The sequence below is a fragment of the Microcaecilia unicolor genome, chromosome 1 (genome assembly GCF_901765095.1).
Source record: "Microcaecilia unicolor chromosome 1, aMicUni1.1, whole genome shotgun sequence".
NCBI lineage: Eukaryota > Metazoa > Chordata > Amphibia > Gymnophiona > Siphonopidae > Microcaecilia > Microcaecilia unicolor.
In genome coordinates this window covers 270,492,122-270,508,747 of record NC_044031.1, presented here as the reverse complement: position 1 = coordinate 270,508,747, position 16,626 = coordinate 270,492,122, and the positions used below count along the sequence as shown (strand labels likewise).

The following is a 16,626-nucleotide window of genomic DNA, read 5'->3' as shown; positions in this document are numbered from 1 at the left end:
AAGAGGAGAAACCAATCTGGATGCTTATGGTATACCAAGCACCTCATAACACATTATCTGTGCAAGAACTCCTAGACCTGATTACTCAAGTGACGCTAGATTACCCTAGGCTGGTGATCATGGGAGATTTCAATCTACACATTGAAAAACCAGATACCACCACAGCTGCCTTTCTAAACACGATGACAGCACTAGGATTCACACAAGTGATCAATTTTCCAACCCATGAAAAGGGGGAGTTCATAGATTATTCCCCATTTCAGAAGGGATTAAACGTCTATACAAACACAATCATCAATTTCCATTCCGCAAATTAAGACAATGGTCAAAAGCAGATTACAAAAGGACAGACTAGAACATTTCTACAAATATACAGAAGTTTCTGAATGTACAAATTACAATATAATCAGAATAATCAAGAGAGTCAAATGTTTTCAACTTACTTCTAAAGGCCTCATAATCAGTTTCCAGTCTCAAACAAGATGGTAGAAAGTTGCATGGTGAAGCAACCTGATAAGATCGACCTCAGAATTTACACCTGCTATCAAGCACATTTACGAGTTGGTAAACAGCTGCTACTGAGCAGCACTCCACTGGAGGGATTGGGGTTGGTTATCCCCTTAATCCCCGAGTAGTTTGTGTGCCCCCCACCCAAATGCCAAACTAGCAAGAGAAACTGGTCACTGACAGTGTCAAGATAACACCTGGTTATGTTTCTAAGGTTGCAAAGATACCCGGTTATATGCCCGTGCATACCAGGTTATATTAAGGTATAGCATAACCAGGTACGTGTTATATGCTAGCTTTGAAGCCGTTGATATTATATACATTTAAAATGTCCATTTCTGCTTTATTTTAGAGCAGGCTCAATGTCAGCAGATTCTATTTGAAAATACTGATGAAACTTGAGATGCACTGACCTACACAGTACCTACTTCTATGACCTGTCTAAAATGGGTCTGTATATAACTTGCAGGCTAATTTGACATCAATTTTTTTAGGTCCCATGGTTCCAGCAGTCCCGATAACATTTTCACTCTTAGTACTGTACACATATTAAGGCTAACACTTTTAGAATGGAGTTTACTATTGCTTATAAGCATGTATTGCCTCAGCTTTTAACATACATTGTCAATGTTTTCAAACTCTTATTTTAATGCATCTTTGTCACGGATAACTTCTTTAAGATAGGAATTATTAATCCTAATATTTATATTTGTTCCTTTTTAGAAATAAGATCAGATACGGTAGCTGCAGATCAAGAAAGAAGCATCTCTGTGCTAATGATTGCTCAGATTGTTTGACAATAACTTATTTGGTAAACCTTTTTAAAACCTTGCCAATATATGAACTTCCCAACTAGGACTCCTGAATATGGGTGTCTCTAGCTTTTAGCGTATGCTAAAAACGCTAGTGCACCTTAGTAAACAGGGCCCCTAATGTATTAATATATTTTTATTTATGTGTTTTCATGTACATATTTAGACCCGTGATGCGAGCTAAAGCTGAAACACATGTTGGGTCATCCATTAAAGTATACTTGTTATTTTACTATACCCACTGTAGTTCATCCTTTGTGCTGAGGACAGCTTCTTGTTTTTCTATACTTCCTGAATTTGACTAGGCCAGAGAGAGCATAACATGCTGACCCATGAAGTCTATTCCAAGCATACAGCACAGTAAGATGGAAAGAACACAGTCTGGAGCTGGCAGTGGAGGAAGGTACAGATAAGAGTGTAGCTATAATTTAGGCTATTCTTCCCTATGTACATCACTCTGCACTTGTCCACAATAAATTTCATCTGTCATTTGGATATTTATTAAAATTTATATAGCCTCTCCTTGGCACAAATCAAACCAATCAAAATGGTGGATTGCCATTCTTCTAGTAATTTAACAAGCTTGAATAATGTCATCTGGAAATCACCTTGTCATTCCCATTTCCAGATCATTTACAAATGCATTAAAAAGCACTGGGCCCAGTATATATTAGGGCTGTACCAAATATTTGTATTTGATTTGGCCCCAAATACATTATTCATATTCGTCCGAATAGTGAATCAAACTACATACGAATAATCCAGAGCGCCATTGTGCTAAATCCTACTGAAATAAACAGGATCTGATTTCACGTTGCTTCTTTTATTATTTATTTGTTATGTTAAAGCTCAATGCCCATTATTCATATTCGGACAAATAGCAAAATATGCTATTCGGTACAGATAGTACATATCCCTTTGGTAGGCCACTATTTACCATTGAAAGTATGGCCATTTAATCCTACTCAGTTTTCTATCTTTTAAACAGGTCCCAAGTCAACAACAGGGAACTGCCTCCTAATTCATGGCTGTCTAATTTGCTGAAGAGTTTCTCATAAGGAACTTTGTCAAAAGTATTCTAGAACTCCAGAGATACAATATCAACTGACTAACTTTTACCCACGTTTATTCATGTCTTCAAAAACTGTAATAGATTGCTGAGACAAGAGTTTCCTTGGCTACATCCAGGTTGACTCTCAGGGTTATTTTCGAAAGAGAAGGACGCCCATCTTTCAACACAAATCAGAAGATGGGCGTCCTTTCTCACAGGGTCACCCAAATCAGCATAATCGAAAGCCGATTTTGGGTGTGCCCAACTGCCTTCCGTCGTGGGGACGACCAAAGTTCACGGGGGCGTGTCAGAGGCGTAGCGGAGGCGGGAATTGGGCGTGCTTAACACATGGGCTTCCTCTACCCATAATGGAAAAAAAAAGGGGCGTCCCTGACAAGCATTTGGACGACTTTCCCTGGTCCAGTTTTTCTTATGACCAAGCCACAAAAAGGTGCCTGAACTGACCAGATGACCACTGGAGGGAATCGGGATGACCTCCCCTTACACCCCCCCCCCAGTGGTCACTAACCCCCTCCCACCCTCAAAAAAGAACTTTAAAAATATTTTGTGCCAGCCTCTATGCCAGCCTCAGGTCCATCGCAGTGGTATGCAGGTCCCTGGAGCAGTTTTAGTGGGTGCAGTGCACTTCAGGCAGGCGGACCCAGGCCCATCCCCCCTCCACCTGTTACACTTGTAGTGGTAAATGTGAGCCCTCCAAAATCCACCACAAACCCACATCTAGGTGCCCCCCTTCAACCGTAAGGGCTATGGTAGTGGTGTACAGTTGTGGGGAGTGGGTTTTGGGGGGGCTCAGCACACAAGGTAAGGGAGCTATGTACCTGGGAGCTTTTTCTGAAGTCCACTGCAGTGCCCCCTAGGGTGCCCAGTTGGTGTCCTGGCATGTCAGGGGGACCAGAGTACTATGAATGCTGGCTCCTCCCTCGACCAAAGGGCTTGCATTTAGTGGTTTCTGAGATGGGTGTCCTTAGTTTCCATTATCGCCGAAAATCAGAAACGACCAAGTCTAAGAACGACCATCTCTAGGAACGACCTAAAAGTCAAGATTTGGGAGTCCCAGACCGTATTATCGAAACGAAAGATGGATGCCCATCTTGTTTTGATAATACGGGTTTCCTTTCCCCTTCGCCGGGACGCTCAGGAAAACTTGGGCACCCCTTTCAGTTATGCCCCTCCACGTCTCCTTAAAATATGACTGTGTTCAGTAAAATTTTTTCTTTAGTTTCTATTATTTTGCTGAGCACTGACATCAGGCTCATTGGTCTGCAGTTTTAAAAGCCCGCTTGACGTTGGCAACCTTCCAATCTTCAGGTGTCGAAGGTGATTTTAACAATAGGTTACAGATTACTAATAGAGCTGCAATTTTATTTTTGAGTTTCAGTACGCTGTGGTGTATAGCAATGGTTTTCAACCCAGTCCTCAGGGACTACTTTGGGCACTTTTCAGGATATCCACAATGAATATGAAAGAGAGCTCTGCATACACTGCCTTCTCGGTATGCAAATTTCTCTCATGCATATTCATTGTGGATATCCTGAAAACCCAAATAGCCAAGTGGTGTATACCATCCAGCCCAGATGATCTGCTGCTCTCTAGCTTGTTGATTTGTTACAGTTCCTCCAAATTATCATCTATAAATACCATTTCTGGTATGGGTAGCTCCCTTCCTCAAAGACTGACATAAAAAAATAATTTAGACTCCCTGATATCGCCCTGTCCTCCCCTGAGGGCTCCTTTTACTCTATGATGATCTAATGGTCTACCTGACTTCCTCAACAGGTTTCTTGATTGTAATGGACCTGAAAGCTTTTATTATGAGATTCTGCCTCTACGGCACTGATTCTCAAACCTGGTCCTGGAGGCATCCCCAGCCAGTCAGGTTTTCAGGATATCCATAATGAATATCTTTCACATGAATATTCACTGTGGATATATCCTGAAAACCCAACTGACTGGAATGCCTCCAGGACCAGGTTTGGAAATCAGTGCTCTATGGTAAGCTTTTCAAATTATCTTGTTACTTCGTTATCAAAACTTTGTGTCTATCTTGCCAGTGCTTCTACTGCTTCCTGTTTTCTTCATTCAAATCCTTTTTCTATTTTTTGACATTTCAACCATGCCAGCTGTCACTTGGCCTTCATTGCACCTTTAAGGTGTGGAATATAGATCTGGGCTTCCAAGATCGTATTTTTAAACAGAACCCATGTCTAATTTAAAATCAAGATTTATAGTTATTTGTTTTAGATTTTTTTTTTTTTACCATTTTCCTCATATTACCACAGCTACTCTTTTGAAAGTTAAATGTTAATGAAGTTGATTCCTTAGTGTCTTCACTCGAGTTATCTCAAATATGATCATTTTCTGATCACTGTGGCCAAGTGGTCCATTATCTCTTGCAGCAAGTCCTGTATTCCACTAAGGACTAGACCTAAAAGCATCTCTCTAGATGATTCCAGAACCACAGGATCACCACCCAGATTCTGAATACAGAATACACTACTACTACTACTATTTAACATTTCTAAAGCGCTACCATTTGGCTACTACCATAAGAATCACCAGCACCTCCAGATTTTTCCCCAACCTACTGAACCACAAGTCAGATATTTCATGATTTAATGTTGAATTATTTTCCCTGAACCAAACCACCATATCATCATGTTATTCAGCTTAGTGGCAGCTATTGCTTGAGTATCCATTACTAGTAGCCATAGCTGAATATCACTTGAATAAAGTAAGCCGAGAAATATGACTCTTTATGACCAATATGATGATACCCAACCAGATAAATAGAGGAGATTAAACTAACCCTCGAGGAACCCTGAATCCTAATTCTACGAATGATAATGCCTAACTCCCAAATTACTAAGAGTGTCCCTCTAAAAATGAACTAAGCCAACCCTGTAGAGAACCAGCCACCCAATGAGACTGCAATCTCTGCAAAAGTAATTTAGAGTCTACAGTACATAAATGAGTCACCTGGTGTGCAAACAAAAGCATTGCTGCTTACCTTTAACTGTTTTTTCTGTAGACAGCAGGAAATCAGGCACATGGATGGACGACATCACATATCACCTGGACAAACAGCTCTCCCAGAGCTCAGAACTTAGTGCAAAGTTCTGAGAACACATTGCCATTCCCGAGTACAGTGGTCTCCCCATCTACTTGGTTAGTTCCAAAGCTCAAAGCACTTGGCAACTCTTGGGGTGGTGGGAGAGACCGTGTGCCTAAGCAGTTCCATTGTCTAGGAAAAACATCTGTTACAGGTAAGCAACAATGGTTTTCCATTGACAAGCAGAATTCAGTCAGGCACATCTGGATGATTGCCAAGCTTATGGCTGCTCAAGTCTTAAGTAGTGTCAAAATTTGCGGCAGCCTGCATTAAAGAAGATTGCTAATCACAGTGCAGTTCAACTAAAAGCACTTGACTTATTGTGGTTAGGTACAAAGTAAAGCAAATGGATGAAGCAAGGGTCATGTTACTCTTCAACAGATTGAGATGTTGGAAAAGAAAGATCTATCATAACAAACAGCCCAAAAAGGCATAAACCCTTAAAGCTAAAAAATAAAAAGTCAGCATTGGTAAAAGAGCTCTTTAAAGATCTAAACAGCATTCTCCTTTTTCCTTCTCCTTGTTTCTTTTCCCCAAACAGGTATATAATGTGTTTACTGAGAAGGGGGATACTGTAATTACAATATAGATCATTATGGAAAGGGCTATCTGAAGGGTAGACTTATGTCTTGTAAGAACAAGCATGCAGGACCAGAATCAGTATCTGCTCCATCTTGCAGGAGATCCTTACGTTAAGGGGTTGGCAGATCCTGCAGATCTCTCTGTTAAAAGCCCATGCAGGAAAGACTGCAAGTTGAAACAAGAGCCAGACTGGAATATGTAGGCAGTGAGCACGAGTACCTAGTGGTAAGCACTGAGCCACAAATCAGGACTCTGCAGTACAGCAAGGAAGTGCTGCTTGTGCAAACAGGAGAATGTACAGAGACAACTGCACTGGCCATCCTTGGTCATCATCTGCGCAGGAGAGGCACCTTAATGCACTGTCTGCACAAAAACAGCTTGATACCACTGAAAGAGCAGCATCATTGAAATTGACAGTAGCATAGTGCAGGGGTTACTGTGCTGTCTCGTCTCAGCAATTCCTTTCTGCTGCATCCTCTGTGCTGCTGAAGCCCACATTTGGGTACCTTATTCTCAGGCTCAAACAAGCATTGCAAAGAAAAGCTTTTCAGGCCTGGGAACCTCTACAGAATCAGCAGACATCAACTTGGTATTTACCAAGATTCTGAACCTGTTGACTTCCACGGTGCATGTAACGTCTATGCAATGTCCCGGGTTGTTCCTGGAGGCCCCCCTGCTAGTCAGGTTTTCAGGATATCCACAATGAATATACATGAGATTGATTTGTATGCACTGCCTCCATTGTATGCAAATCTCTTATGCATATTCATTGTGGATATCCCAAAAATTTAACTGGCAAGGGGAAACTCCAGGACTGACGTTGGAAACATTAGCATAGACATCACATGCATTGTGGATGCCAACAGGTTCAGAATCTCAGTATACAGCAAGTGAATGTCTGCTGATTCTGCATCTTCCTATACTGTAGCTGCCACAATGCCAACATAGGCCATGGTATGGAGGAACAGCTAGAAGAACCTCAGCGCAGCACATACAAGATGGATCTGCCTATTACTTCATGGTGTAACCACACCTTGAGCACTATGTGTAATTTTGGTTGCACAAACTTAAGATATAGTGGAACTAAAATAGGTACAAAGACAGGCAACTAAAATGATAAAATGAGCAGAACAGCTCCCCTATAAAGGAAGGCTAAACAGGTTAGGACTTCTGCTTGCTGAGGGGACAACTGAGGGGAGATAGAGAGGTCTATAAAATCATGAGTGGAGTGAATGGGTAAATGTACATAAGTACTTTAGTTTTCAAAAAAGTACAAAGATTAGGATACACTCTATGATATTAAGTAATGCATTTAAAACAAATAAAAGAAAATGTTTGTTTTTTTCAGTCAACACAATCAAGCTCTGGAATTCATTGCTAGAAGATGTGTTAAAATCCTGGATAATCATCATTAATCAGGAAGATCTGGGAAAAGCTGCTGCCTATATACATGGACATAACCACCACGGAATCTATCTACACTTTGGGATCCTGCTAGCTACTTGTGTTAAATTCTTGCTTATAACTCTTATTAGCCAAAGCATGTTCCACTATAAGATTCTCATGACGTAGTCCAACTTCACATCTACACAGAATCATTTAAAACTCAGTTATGCTGATTTAAATTATGACATTATAGTCTAAAATCCTGACACAATAGCTTTTGTAAAAGGATTATCATTACTAAACTGACCACTGTGGTCCTTTACAAAAAAAAAAAGCTTTGTCACTAGATATGGAAACTCATGATCAAGGCTGCAGAGGGGAAAGCACAGCCCATGACAGAAAGTAGACCTATCCATCTCCACTCAAATAACCACCATTTAGCCATGAAGAAAAAAACCTGCAAAGTGATAGATCTGAAGCATGCAAAACTGATTAAGTTACTTACTTCGGCAGCTGTGTGAAGGCCAGAAAACCAGCTTTAGAAGCTACTAATCGTCTTACAGCTTGGAACTGGCTCTCAAGCTCTAGACTTGATGCTGTGAGGTCTCCTTCTTGAGACAGTAAGGATGTAATAGCATTATTGATCAATTTCTCTTTGTTTTCCGAGAAGAGACCCTAGTTTATAAATAAAGAATTAATTTTTTTTAAACCTTTAAAATCTCAAAAGGGAACCAAAGTGGAGAAAACTTAATTGGTTCTTACATCTTGTGTTACTGCATGCAAGACTCCACTGTAGGAAATGTTAGCATTGAATCTGAACACTGCATCTGCAAAGTTGCCATCTGTAAAGAAACACAAGAAAAAAAAAAAAAGATTTAGATGAAACTGACCTACCAGATGTTAGTGTAAGACTGCTCTTTTTCCCCAAACCCATATAATCCCTTAGTTATCTCTAGATCCTTTTTTGATTGCTTCCTTTTTCTTTGCCCTCTACTCATATTTGCTCTTCTCATACACTAAAGGATGTGGTAGCATGGGAAATGTACAAGAATATCTCTTAAACACCTCTTTCTTCTATGTACTGTCCCTCTCCACTTTCCTTTGCCCGCTCCCTTTCTCTATGCCTTTCAGCTGTCCTTTGCTTTTTTTGCTTCTTCTCTTGCATATTATACCAGAGGTGGCTGCAGATACGAGTACGTCTCAAGTGCTACTGCTACCATCTCCTCCTGAAACCCAGGGCAGTTGCTGATATGGTGTCCAAGGCAAGGTATGCTCCTTTGCACCGACCACTCCCCTACCCCCCCCCCCCCCCCCCCCCCCAACTGACTCAAAAGGTAGTGATGCATTCTTCTGCATATTTTAATGCAAAATCATTATTTGTATATTTCTTTTTTACAGATTCAAAATAGAAAAAGACTGAATGTGGCAATTGTATAAATTTGAACTCATTTTCAGTCAGTACTTTATAGCGCTTTCTTCAGCAAAATTACAGCTTCCAAATATTTCTTCATTCTAGCCTTGCTTTTGGAATTTATTCCCATTTTCCTCCTTGAACTTCTAGCTCAGAAATTATTGCGTCTCACTGCATATACTTCTGTTTGAGATCTCCCCACAGATTTCAATAATGTTCAAGTCTAGAGACCCTGAAGGCTATTCCAAAATCTTCATTTCTTCTTCCTGTAAGTACTTCATATTGATGCTAAGGTATGTTTAGGATCACTGTCTTGCTGAAATATCAACTTCCTTTCAGCTTCAATTTCTTCAGTGAAATTGGGCATTAGCTCTAAGATGTACTGATATTTAGTTGAAGCCATTCTTCCTTCCACCTGCATAGCATGCCCCATGCCACTGGCTGCCACACAACTCCAAACAAAATAAAGCCACTCAGTGCTTAATGGTTGGCAAAGTGTTCTTTTCTTCAAATGCTTCACTTTTTTTTCCCTTCAAATTTAATCTTGTGTGGTTTTGGTAAACAGTTCAATTTTTGTTGCACTTCGTTCAAGGTAGTCATGGTTTTCTTTTGCATACCTTAGATGCCTTTTGTAATGAATCAACTGGGTGTCCAATCTTGCTATGGGTGTCCAATCTTGCTAAATTATTTTCTTATTTTGAATCTGTAAACTACAAATAGTAACTATGCATTAAGGTTTGCAGAAGGATATTGTGTTTAATGTTGTACCACACGAGGTTATGCAAGCTTCTGCTTGCTTGCGGATTCACTGAAACATTCAACATAGCCAAAAGTTGCACACAACTTTAGAGTATCATGCAATAAACTATCAAAAATGTCCTTACTTGGAGGAGTGTTTAAGAATTTGAGATGAAGGCTCTCAACTTCTTCATCTACGGGCATGCTCATCAGTCCCCATCGCTGACCTCTCTGTGTTGGTATCATTTTTACACAGACATCTCTATTACCAGAGGCTCTAACTCCATCCAGCAAGCTAGCCAACAAGGAATCTCTAAGAAAAATTAAGAAATGTGCTGTGTTTCCCAGTATGCTGACACAGGAAGCTGTAATCAGAACTAAACTTACACAAATGAATTCTAAAGCATCCATAATTAAAATCAATCTTAAAACACAAATACAATTTTAAGACAAGTTGCAGACAAATCTAATTGGCTCTAGTTTATGACTTTTCTACTAATACACAACAGTAAACCTAAAAGTCTCACAAAAAGCAAAGTTGCTAACCTATAACAGATGTTCACTGAAGACAGCAGTTCTAGCAGTCAAACACAAGTGACCTCATCTGACAGCACCAGCCATGCAAAATATTTCCAGAGTTTCCTACTAAAAAAAACATACAGAAAGCTTTCAGAACATATGCAATTCCTGTGGAAACACAACATGCCTCGGATCTTTAAGCTAATACACTCAACTCCACAAAGAGAAAGGGTGTTTGTGTGACTGGTGAACTGCTCTTCAGAATGAGCAACCATTAGAGGTAAGCAACTTCACTTTCTCTGAAAACAGTTGTCCGTGGCCAAATACACAGGACTTACTGGCTAAAGGTCATCTCTAACAAAAAGGAAAACAAAAACAAACATGCCAGTGGGATGGAACAATTGTTGAAAAAAAATTGAGATTCAAATAGAAAGAAACCTTCATCCTAAAATAGGCTATAGAGGGGATAGAACTGGTCTCACCCTCACAGAGTCTGAAGAATGGACTTTCAGACCTGTTGTGCTAAAAGTCCATATCTAAACAAAGGAACGTGGAGATATGAACAAAACTCCACTTTACAACTTAACTCTCTTTTAAAGAAGTTAGTCTTGGATGGGCTACTGATGCAGTAATGAATCTGAATTATAGAACATGATATCCATTTCTAAGACCACTTATACTCAAACAAGTTTGAAGTATGTGCAATGTGCTAAATGTTGATTGCTTTATGCCAGCAAACCAAGGTTTATTACAGCTAAGACACAATAGCTGGGTGAACTTCAGCTTGTTTCAGATACAATAGCTCTCCTACCACCCAAACTGTGATGGGTTCATTTGCCTTTGTTGTTGTATGGTCTCTCTCAAAATGATAGGATGATTGAACTTAGCATAAGGTGGATAAGTTACTTCTGTCAGATATTCTACAGCTCAGCAGGCTGAATTTACTACTATTACCAAATAAACAACATTTTAAGTAAGATATTTTACCCTGCAAAACTTCAAAGGCTCAAAAAGGGCTTTCACCGGTTCTGTTAAAACTTTACCGAGGTCCCATGACAGGCTTCAAATGAAGCAAGTGCTGCATGAATTGTGCAAGTAAGGGTTGTACAGAAAATCAAACTTCCTCCTACATTATATATATGACAGATGCACTAAAATATACCCTAACAATTTTGAATCCTGACTGAGATATGTAGAAAGTATCCAAGCAGTTTTTAGGTAGGACAGCAAACCTGCTCTATTTTGAGTGGTTTCTTTCCACGCTGCGTGGGTGAAGGACTAGAGAATGAGGTGAAGCAACATATCCTAGTTGTACAATATTACAGAGTTGGAAAAATGTCCAACTTGGCTGGTTTCCTTATGGATAAATCCAGAATGATCAGAAATCAAACCTGTCTCATCCAGTAATGAGCTATGAGAAATCATACTCCTGTACCTTCAAGTTCTTCCAAGGTTTGTGTCATGAGGTATCAGATACAAATATAGAACAGCAAATCTATTTTAAACAAAAATCAATGCCCCCTTCTCAAGTGAAGAAAAGTAATCTGCTTTCTGACCACCTAGTCGCAGCTTTCCATGACAGAAGCTGCTGTTCACTTGTCTCATTCAGGGATCATTGGTGAGGACTAGTGGCTCAACCTGTCTGCAAGATCTTTTTCTGCCTCCTACATAAGTGGCAAAACTGAAAGGAACTATTTTAGGGGCAACAAACCTTTTTGTTAGGAAAGTAAACAAAAGTAAGAGGAAAAGATGGCCACTTTGGTTCTCAAATGTAGTACTTGAAAAGGGAAAAGAGGTTAGTCTTCATAAATTATAAGGCATCATAGAAAGATGACAGGCTATAATACCTAGAAATGCTAAGAGCAACTGGTAAAGTAGTCAGGCAAGCAAAGATGCAAATAAGAAGAAGAAATAGCCAATAAGGTAAAATTTGGTGACAAGACATTCTTTAGGTATGTAATTTGATAGGTGGAAGTGCAAAAGTGGCATTGTGAGGCTCTAAGGTGAAGGGGAGCAATACACAGAAGCTGATAAGGATAAAGCGGAATTTCTCCACAAATTTCTGTTCTGTGTTCACAGATGAAGGACCATGAAGTAGGACTGCAGAAGACAAATGCTAATAAGAATGGATGTGTGGTAGACCCTGACCAAATTTCAGAAGCCTCTGTTTGTGAGGAGCTAGCTAAACTAAAGGTAGAGAAAGCAATGGGATACATCCGAGGGTACTGAAGGAATGTAGTGAAGTTCTGACAACTCCACTGTCTGACCTTTTCGATGCTTCTATAGAGTCAGGAGTTGTCCCAGAGGACTGAAGGGTGGGGGTTGTTCCTCTTTACAAAAATCGGATGCAAGGAGGAGGTTGAGAACTACAGGCCAATTAAGTCTTACCTCTGGTGTGAGTAAATTAATGGACATGTTTCAAAAACAGAGGACAGGGAGATTTCTGGAATCAAATGGAATGTAGGACCAAGGCAGCATGGTTTTACCAGAGGAAGGTCTTGTCAGACTAATCTGGTTAACTTCTTTGACTGGGTGACCAAACAGATGGATTTAGAGGAAATGTTCAATGTGGTGTACTTAGATTTTAGTAAAGCCTTTGACATGATTCCACATAGGCAACTGATAAAAACTAGGTGCCCATGGTCTGGGCCAAAAAGTGATTAACTGGATTACAAACTGGTTAAGTGGAAGAAGACCGAGAGTAGTGGTAAAGGAGGTTACTAGTGGTGTAATGCAGAGATCGGTCCTTGGCCTGCTCTTTTTAACATCTCTGAGAGTGATGTTACGTTGGCTGTCGGGTAAAATTTGCTTCCTTGAGGGTGATACAAAATTCTAATAGGTAGATACCCCTGATGGTATAGATACCATAAGGATAGATCTAATGAAGCTAGAATAATGGTCCATAAATTGGCCACTAAGATTTAATGCTACAAAATGAAGGGTAATGTATTTGGATTAAAGAAACTCAAGGGAGCAGATCCATTTGGGGAGGGGGTGTACTTCTGTGCTGAAAAGAAGAGTGAGACTTGGAAGTGATAGTTTCAGATGATCTTATGATGGCCAAACAGATACAAAGGGTGACTTCCAAAGCCAGAAGGATGCTTTGTTGCATAAGTAGAGGAATGGTCAGAGGGAAAAAGACCTCTGTATAAATCTCTGGTAAGGCCCCATTTAGAGTACTATGTACCATTCTGGAGACTAAACCTTCAGAAAGATATAGACCTCAATATGTATACTTTGCAAGAAAGAAGAGAGGAGATATGATTGAGAAATTTAAATTTCTCCGTGGTATAAATGCACAGGAGGAAAGTCACTTTCAACTGAAAGGAAGCTCTGGAATGAGAGGGCATAAGATGAAGTTAAAAGGGGATAGAACTAATCTAAGGAAACACTTTAATGAAAAAGTGGTGAATGTATGAAATGACCTCCAATGGAGGTGGTGGAGATGAGGACTGTATCTGAATTCAAGAAAGCGTGGGACAAGCATGTGGGATCTCTTAGGGGAGGAAGAGATAGTGGATGATGTGGATAGGCAGACTGGATGGGCCATACGGCCTCTATCAGCCATCATTTTCTATCTTTCTTAGTGTTGTCCTGTTCAAGACAGCCCAGTTTCACATTTTGGCAGCATCCTGGCATATAACACTTGTTTAAGCAGAAAATTGTTAACTTGCTGTCCATTTGGCCATGTGATGTGTGCGAAACTTTTAGAGTGACGTGCATTGCCGTTAGCTCCTCAAAGTTGATTTATAGTGCATTTAGATGAGGGTCTACAGTCCAACTTTGATGCATCTGTGATCAGGACCACACAGTGTGGTGCAATTTGGAGAGCTATGCCCTTTGTCAGCTAGGCACCATTTATCTCTACGTGTGACAAATAAGAAATGGGTCTAACTTCTTGGTTCCTGGGAACTGGATTGGCTACTGAGAGACAAGATGCTGGGCTCGATAGACTTGGTTCCACCTTGTATGACATATCACATGTTCTCAGACTTGAACTGGAAAGCCACCAAGACAGTCCGGGCTTCTTTGGTACAATGATGTATTCTTAAAATTGAATGACTTGATTCCATTTGGCATCTCTCTTATGAATATACACCATGGGCACTATGTAGGTTGAGTGCATAAGGTCCAACATGAACAATAAGGTCAAGACTACTTGCTAACTGCATTAGTTTTCTCCACTACAGACAACTGATCTGAAATTCTTTATGTTCAAATCATCTTTATTAAAGTTTTCACATAATATAGCATATCAATTGGTATTATAATATACAATTAAAGAAAGTGTTCTGTTCTTGCTTAAGGGTACAATCATAAAGGAACACCAGATTGATAACAGTAGGGGCTAGGTTTACTAAGCAGCACTATTGGCACATTAGCATTTTTAACGCAAGTAAATGGTTTATGTGCGTTAAACACTAACGTGCCCATAGAAATGTATAGGCGCATTAGCATTTAACGCGCCTTAAATTTACAGGACCGTTAAAAATGTTAACACACCTTAGTAAACATGCCCCTAGGGATGAGAATCCAGTATAAGCAGCTAAGAATTATGCAAACAAAACTGATCAACAGATTCCCAGACTGAGAAAATTGGCAATGAATGTTATTTGATTTTTCAGCAATCTTAGCCTAGTGGTTACTGCAGTGGACTTTGATCCTGGGGAACTAAGTTCGATTCCCACTGCAACTTCTTGTGACTCTGGGCAAGTCACTTAACCCTCCATTGCCCCTGGTACAAAATAAGTACCTGAATATATGTAAACCGCTTTGAATGTAGTTGCAAAAACCTCAGAAAGGCGGTATATCAAGTCCCATTTCCTTTTATATTTGTAAATAAGACAAATAGCGTTCCACCCAAAAAATAAAGAAACTTTAGTGTTATCCTTCCATTCCAATAGAATTGTTTTAATAGCTATAGCTAATAAAATATCTAATACTTTGAGTTTGAGACAAAGTGAACTGACAACCAAGGGATCTTAACACAATCATCCGAAATTCTATATCTGAATGTGTAATAGCGTTGAAATCCTGTCTCAAACCCGATTCCAAAATAATTAAGTTTGGACACAAAAATAACATGTGGTCAAGTGTACCTAATGTAGAATTACAGGACCAACATAAATTAGAAGCACTACTTAATCTCATTAATTGAACCGGTGTCCAAATAGCATTATGCATAAAAAAAAAATGATTACAATATGGGTGCTGAAGCCAATGGTCTATTAAACTTTACCCAAAAATCAGACCACTGTTGATTAGTCAGGGAGACAGAGAGAGCATCAGACCAGTATTTTTGTAAAGAAGCGATGTTGTGATCATATAAAGACAGAAAACATAAGTAATATTTAGAGGCAATATTACCTTTAAGAAATGCTTCAGGCAAAATAGTATATATATCTGGGGTAATAATAGACATCACTAGAACACAAAAAGGCACCCAAGGTTGATCTAAGTTGTAAATACCGATAAAATTGTGTATTAGGGATAGAGAATTTGGTGTGTATAGAGGAAAATGACATTAAATGAGTCCCATCCATCAAATCACCTACACATTGAATATCAGATGATAGCCATGAATTCCAAAGAATAGGTGAGTTGTTGAACCTAATTTTAGAACTGTTCCAAATGGAAATGAAATTAGAATGAAAAATAGAACTTTGAGTGGAATCTAATTTTTTAATGGCAATAATAGTGTCATCAAGTATGTTTGTATCAGAGGAATAAAGCCATGAAGGAGAGGTACTCATTCTGATTTTCAAAGGTAATAATGTGATAGTTTATGTTCTACTGTAAGCCATAGAGGTGAATTGTCATCAGGAGTTTCCACCATCCACCAGGCAGCTCCCCTTAATAGAAGTGCCTGACTATAGGCCTCAAAGCCAGGGAATTTAATACCTCCTTTATCCTTATTTGCTTTTAATTTCTAAGAGCTATTTGTGGGGGTTTATGTTGCTATAGAAATGCAGCGAATGATTTCTCTACATCATTAAAAAAAGAACTTAGAAAACTGCACAGAAAGCATTTTTAGTACATAGAAAACTAAAGGTGAGCGTGTCATTTTTATAGCTGCAAGTCTTCCCCACCAAGTGAGGAATAGTGGGGTCCATTTTAGAAGAGAAAAATTTATCAAATTACACACACTAGTAGTATTTTCAGTTATTGTTTCTTAAAGAGAGGATTTAAAAATTAATTCTAAGTATTTTAACTCTGCAGAACACCAGCAAATAGGGATAGAAGGGAAATCGTCCTTTCCACAATGGACATTTAGAGGGAAAATTTCAGTTTTGGACTAATTTATTGTGTAACCTGAAAGAGAGCCAAAGCTTTCAATTATTTTGAAAACATGAGGAACTGAAATGTCTGGTGATGAGCTATACAGTAAAACATCATCTGCTTATGCAGATAGTTTGATTGTAGAGTCCACAACCGTAATACCATATACTAATGATGAAGTTCGAATGATTATTAGTAAGGGTTCAAGAGC

General features: G+C 39.4%; 1 protein-coding gene across 5 annotated transcripts in view; it reads right to left on the bottom strand.

The window, feature by feature from the left end:
- DNAJC13 (DnaJ heat shock protein family (Hsp40) member C13) overlaps window positions 1-16,626 on the bottom strand; it is a 542,758-nt gene that overhangs the window by 429,128 nt on the left and 97,004 nt on the right. For 4 of the 5 annotated variants that reach the window (XR_003942499.1, XM_030206535.1, XM_030206508.1 and 1 more), the window contains 3 exons: window positions 9,764-9,930; window positions 8,231-8,310; window positions 7,974-8,143 (listed from right to left, as the gene is read on the bottom strand). Coding sequence is in view for 4 of the 5 variants with exons in the window: in XM_030206535.1 (XP_030062395.1) it covers window positions 7,974-8,143; window positions 8,231-8,310; window positions 9,764-9,930 (417 nt within the window). In the remaining variant the exon portion in view is untranslated. Of the gene's footprint in view, window positions 1-7,973; window positions 8,144-8,230; window positions 8,311-9,763; window positions 9,931-10,163; window positions 10,252-16,626 lie in introns of those variants that run through there. The other variant, XM_030206526.1, reaches the window with a different exon arrangement.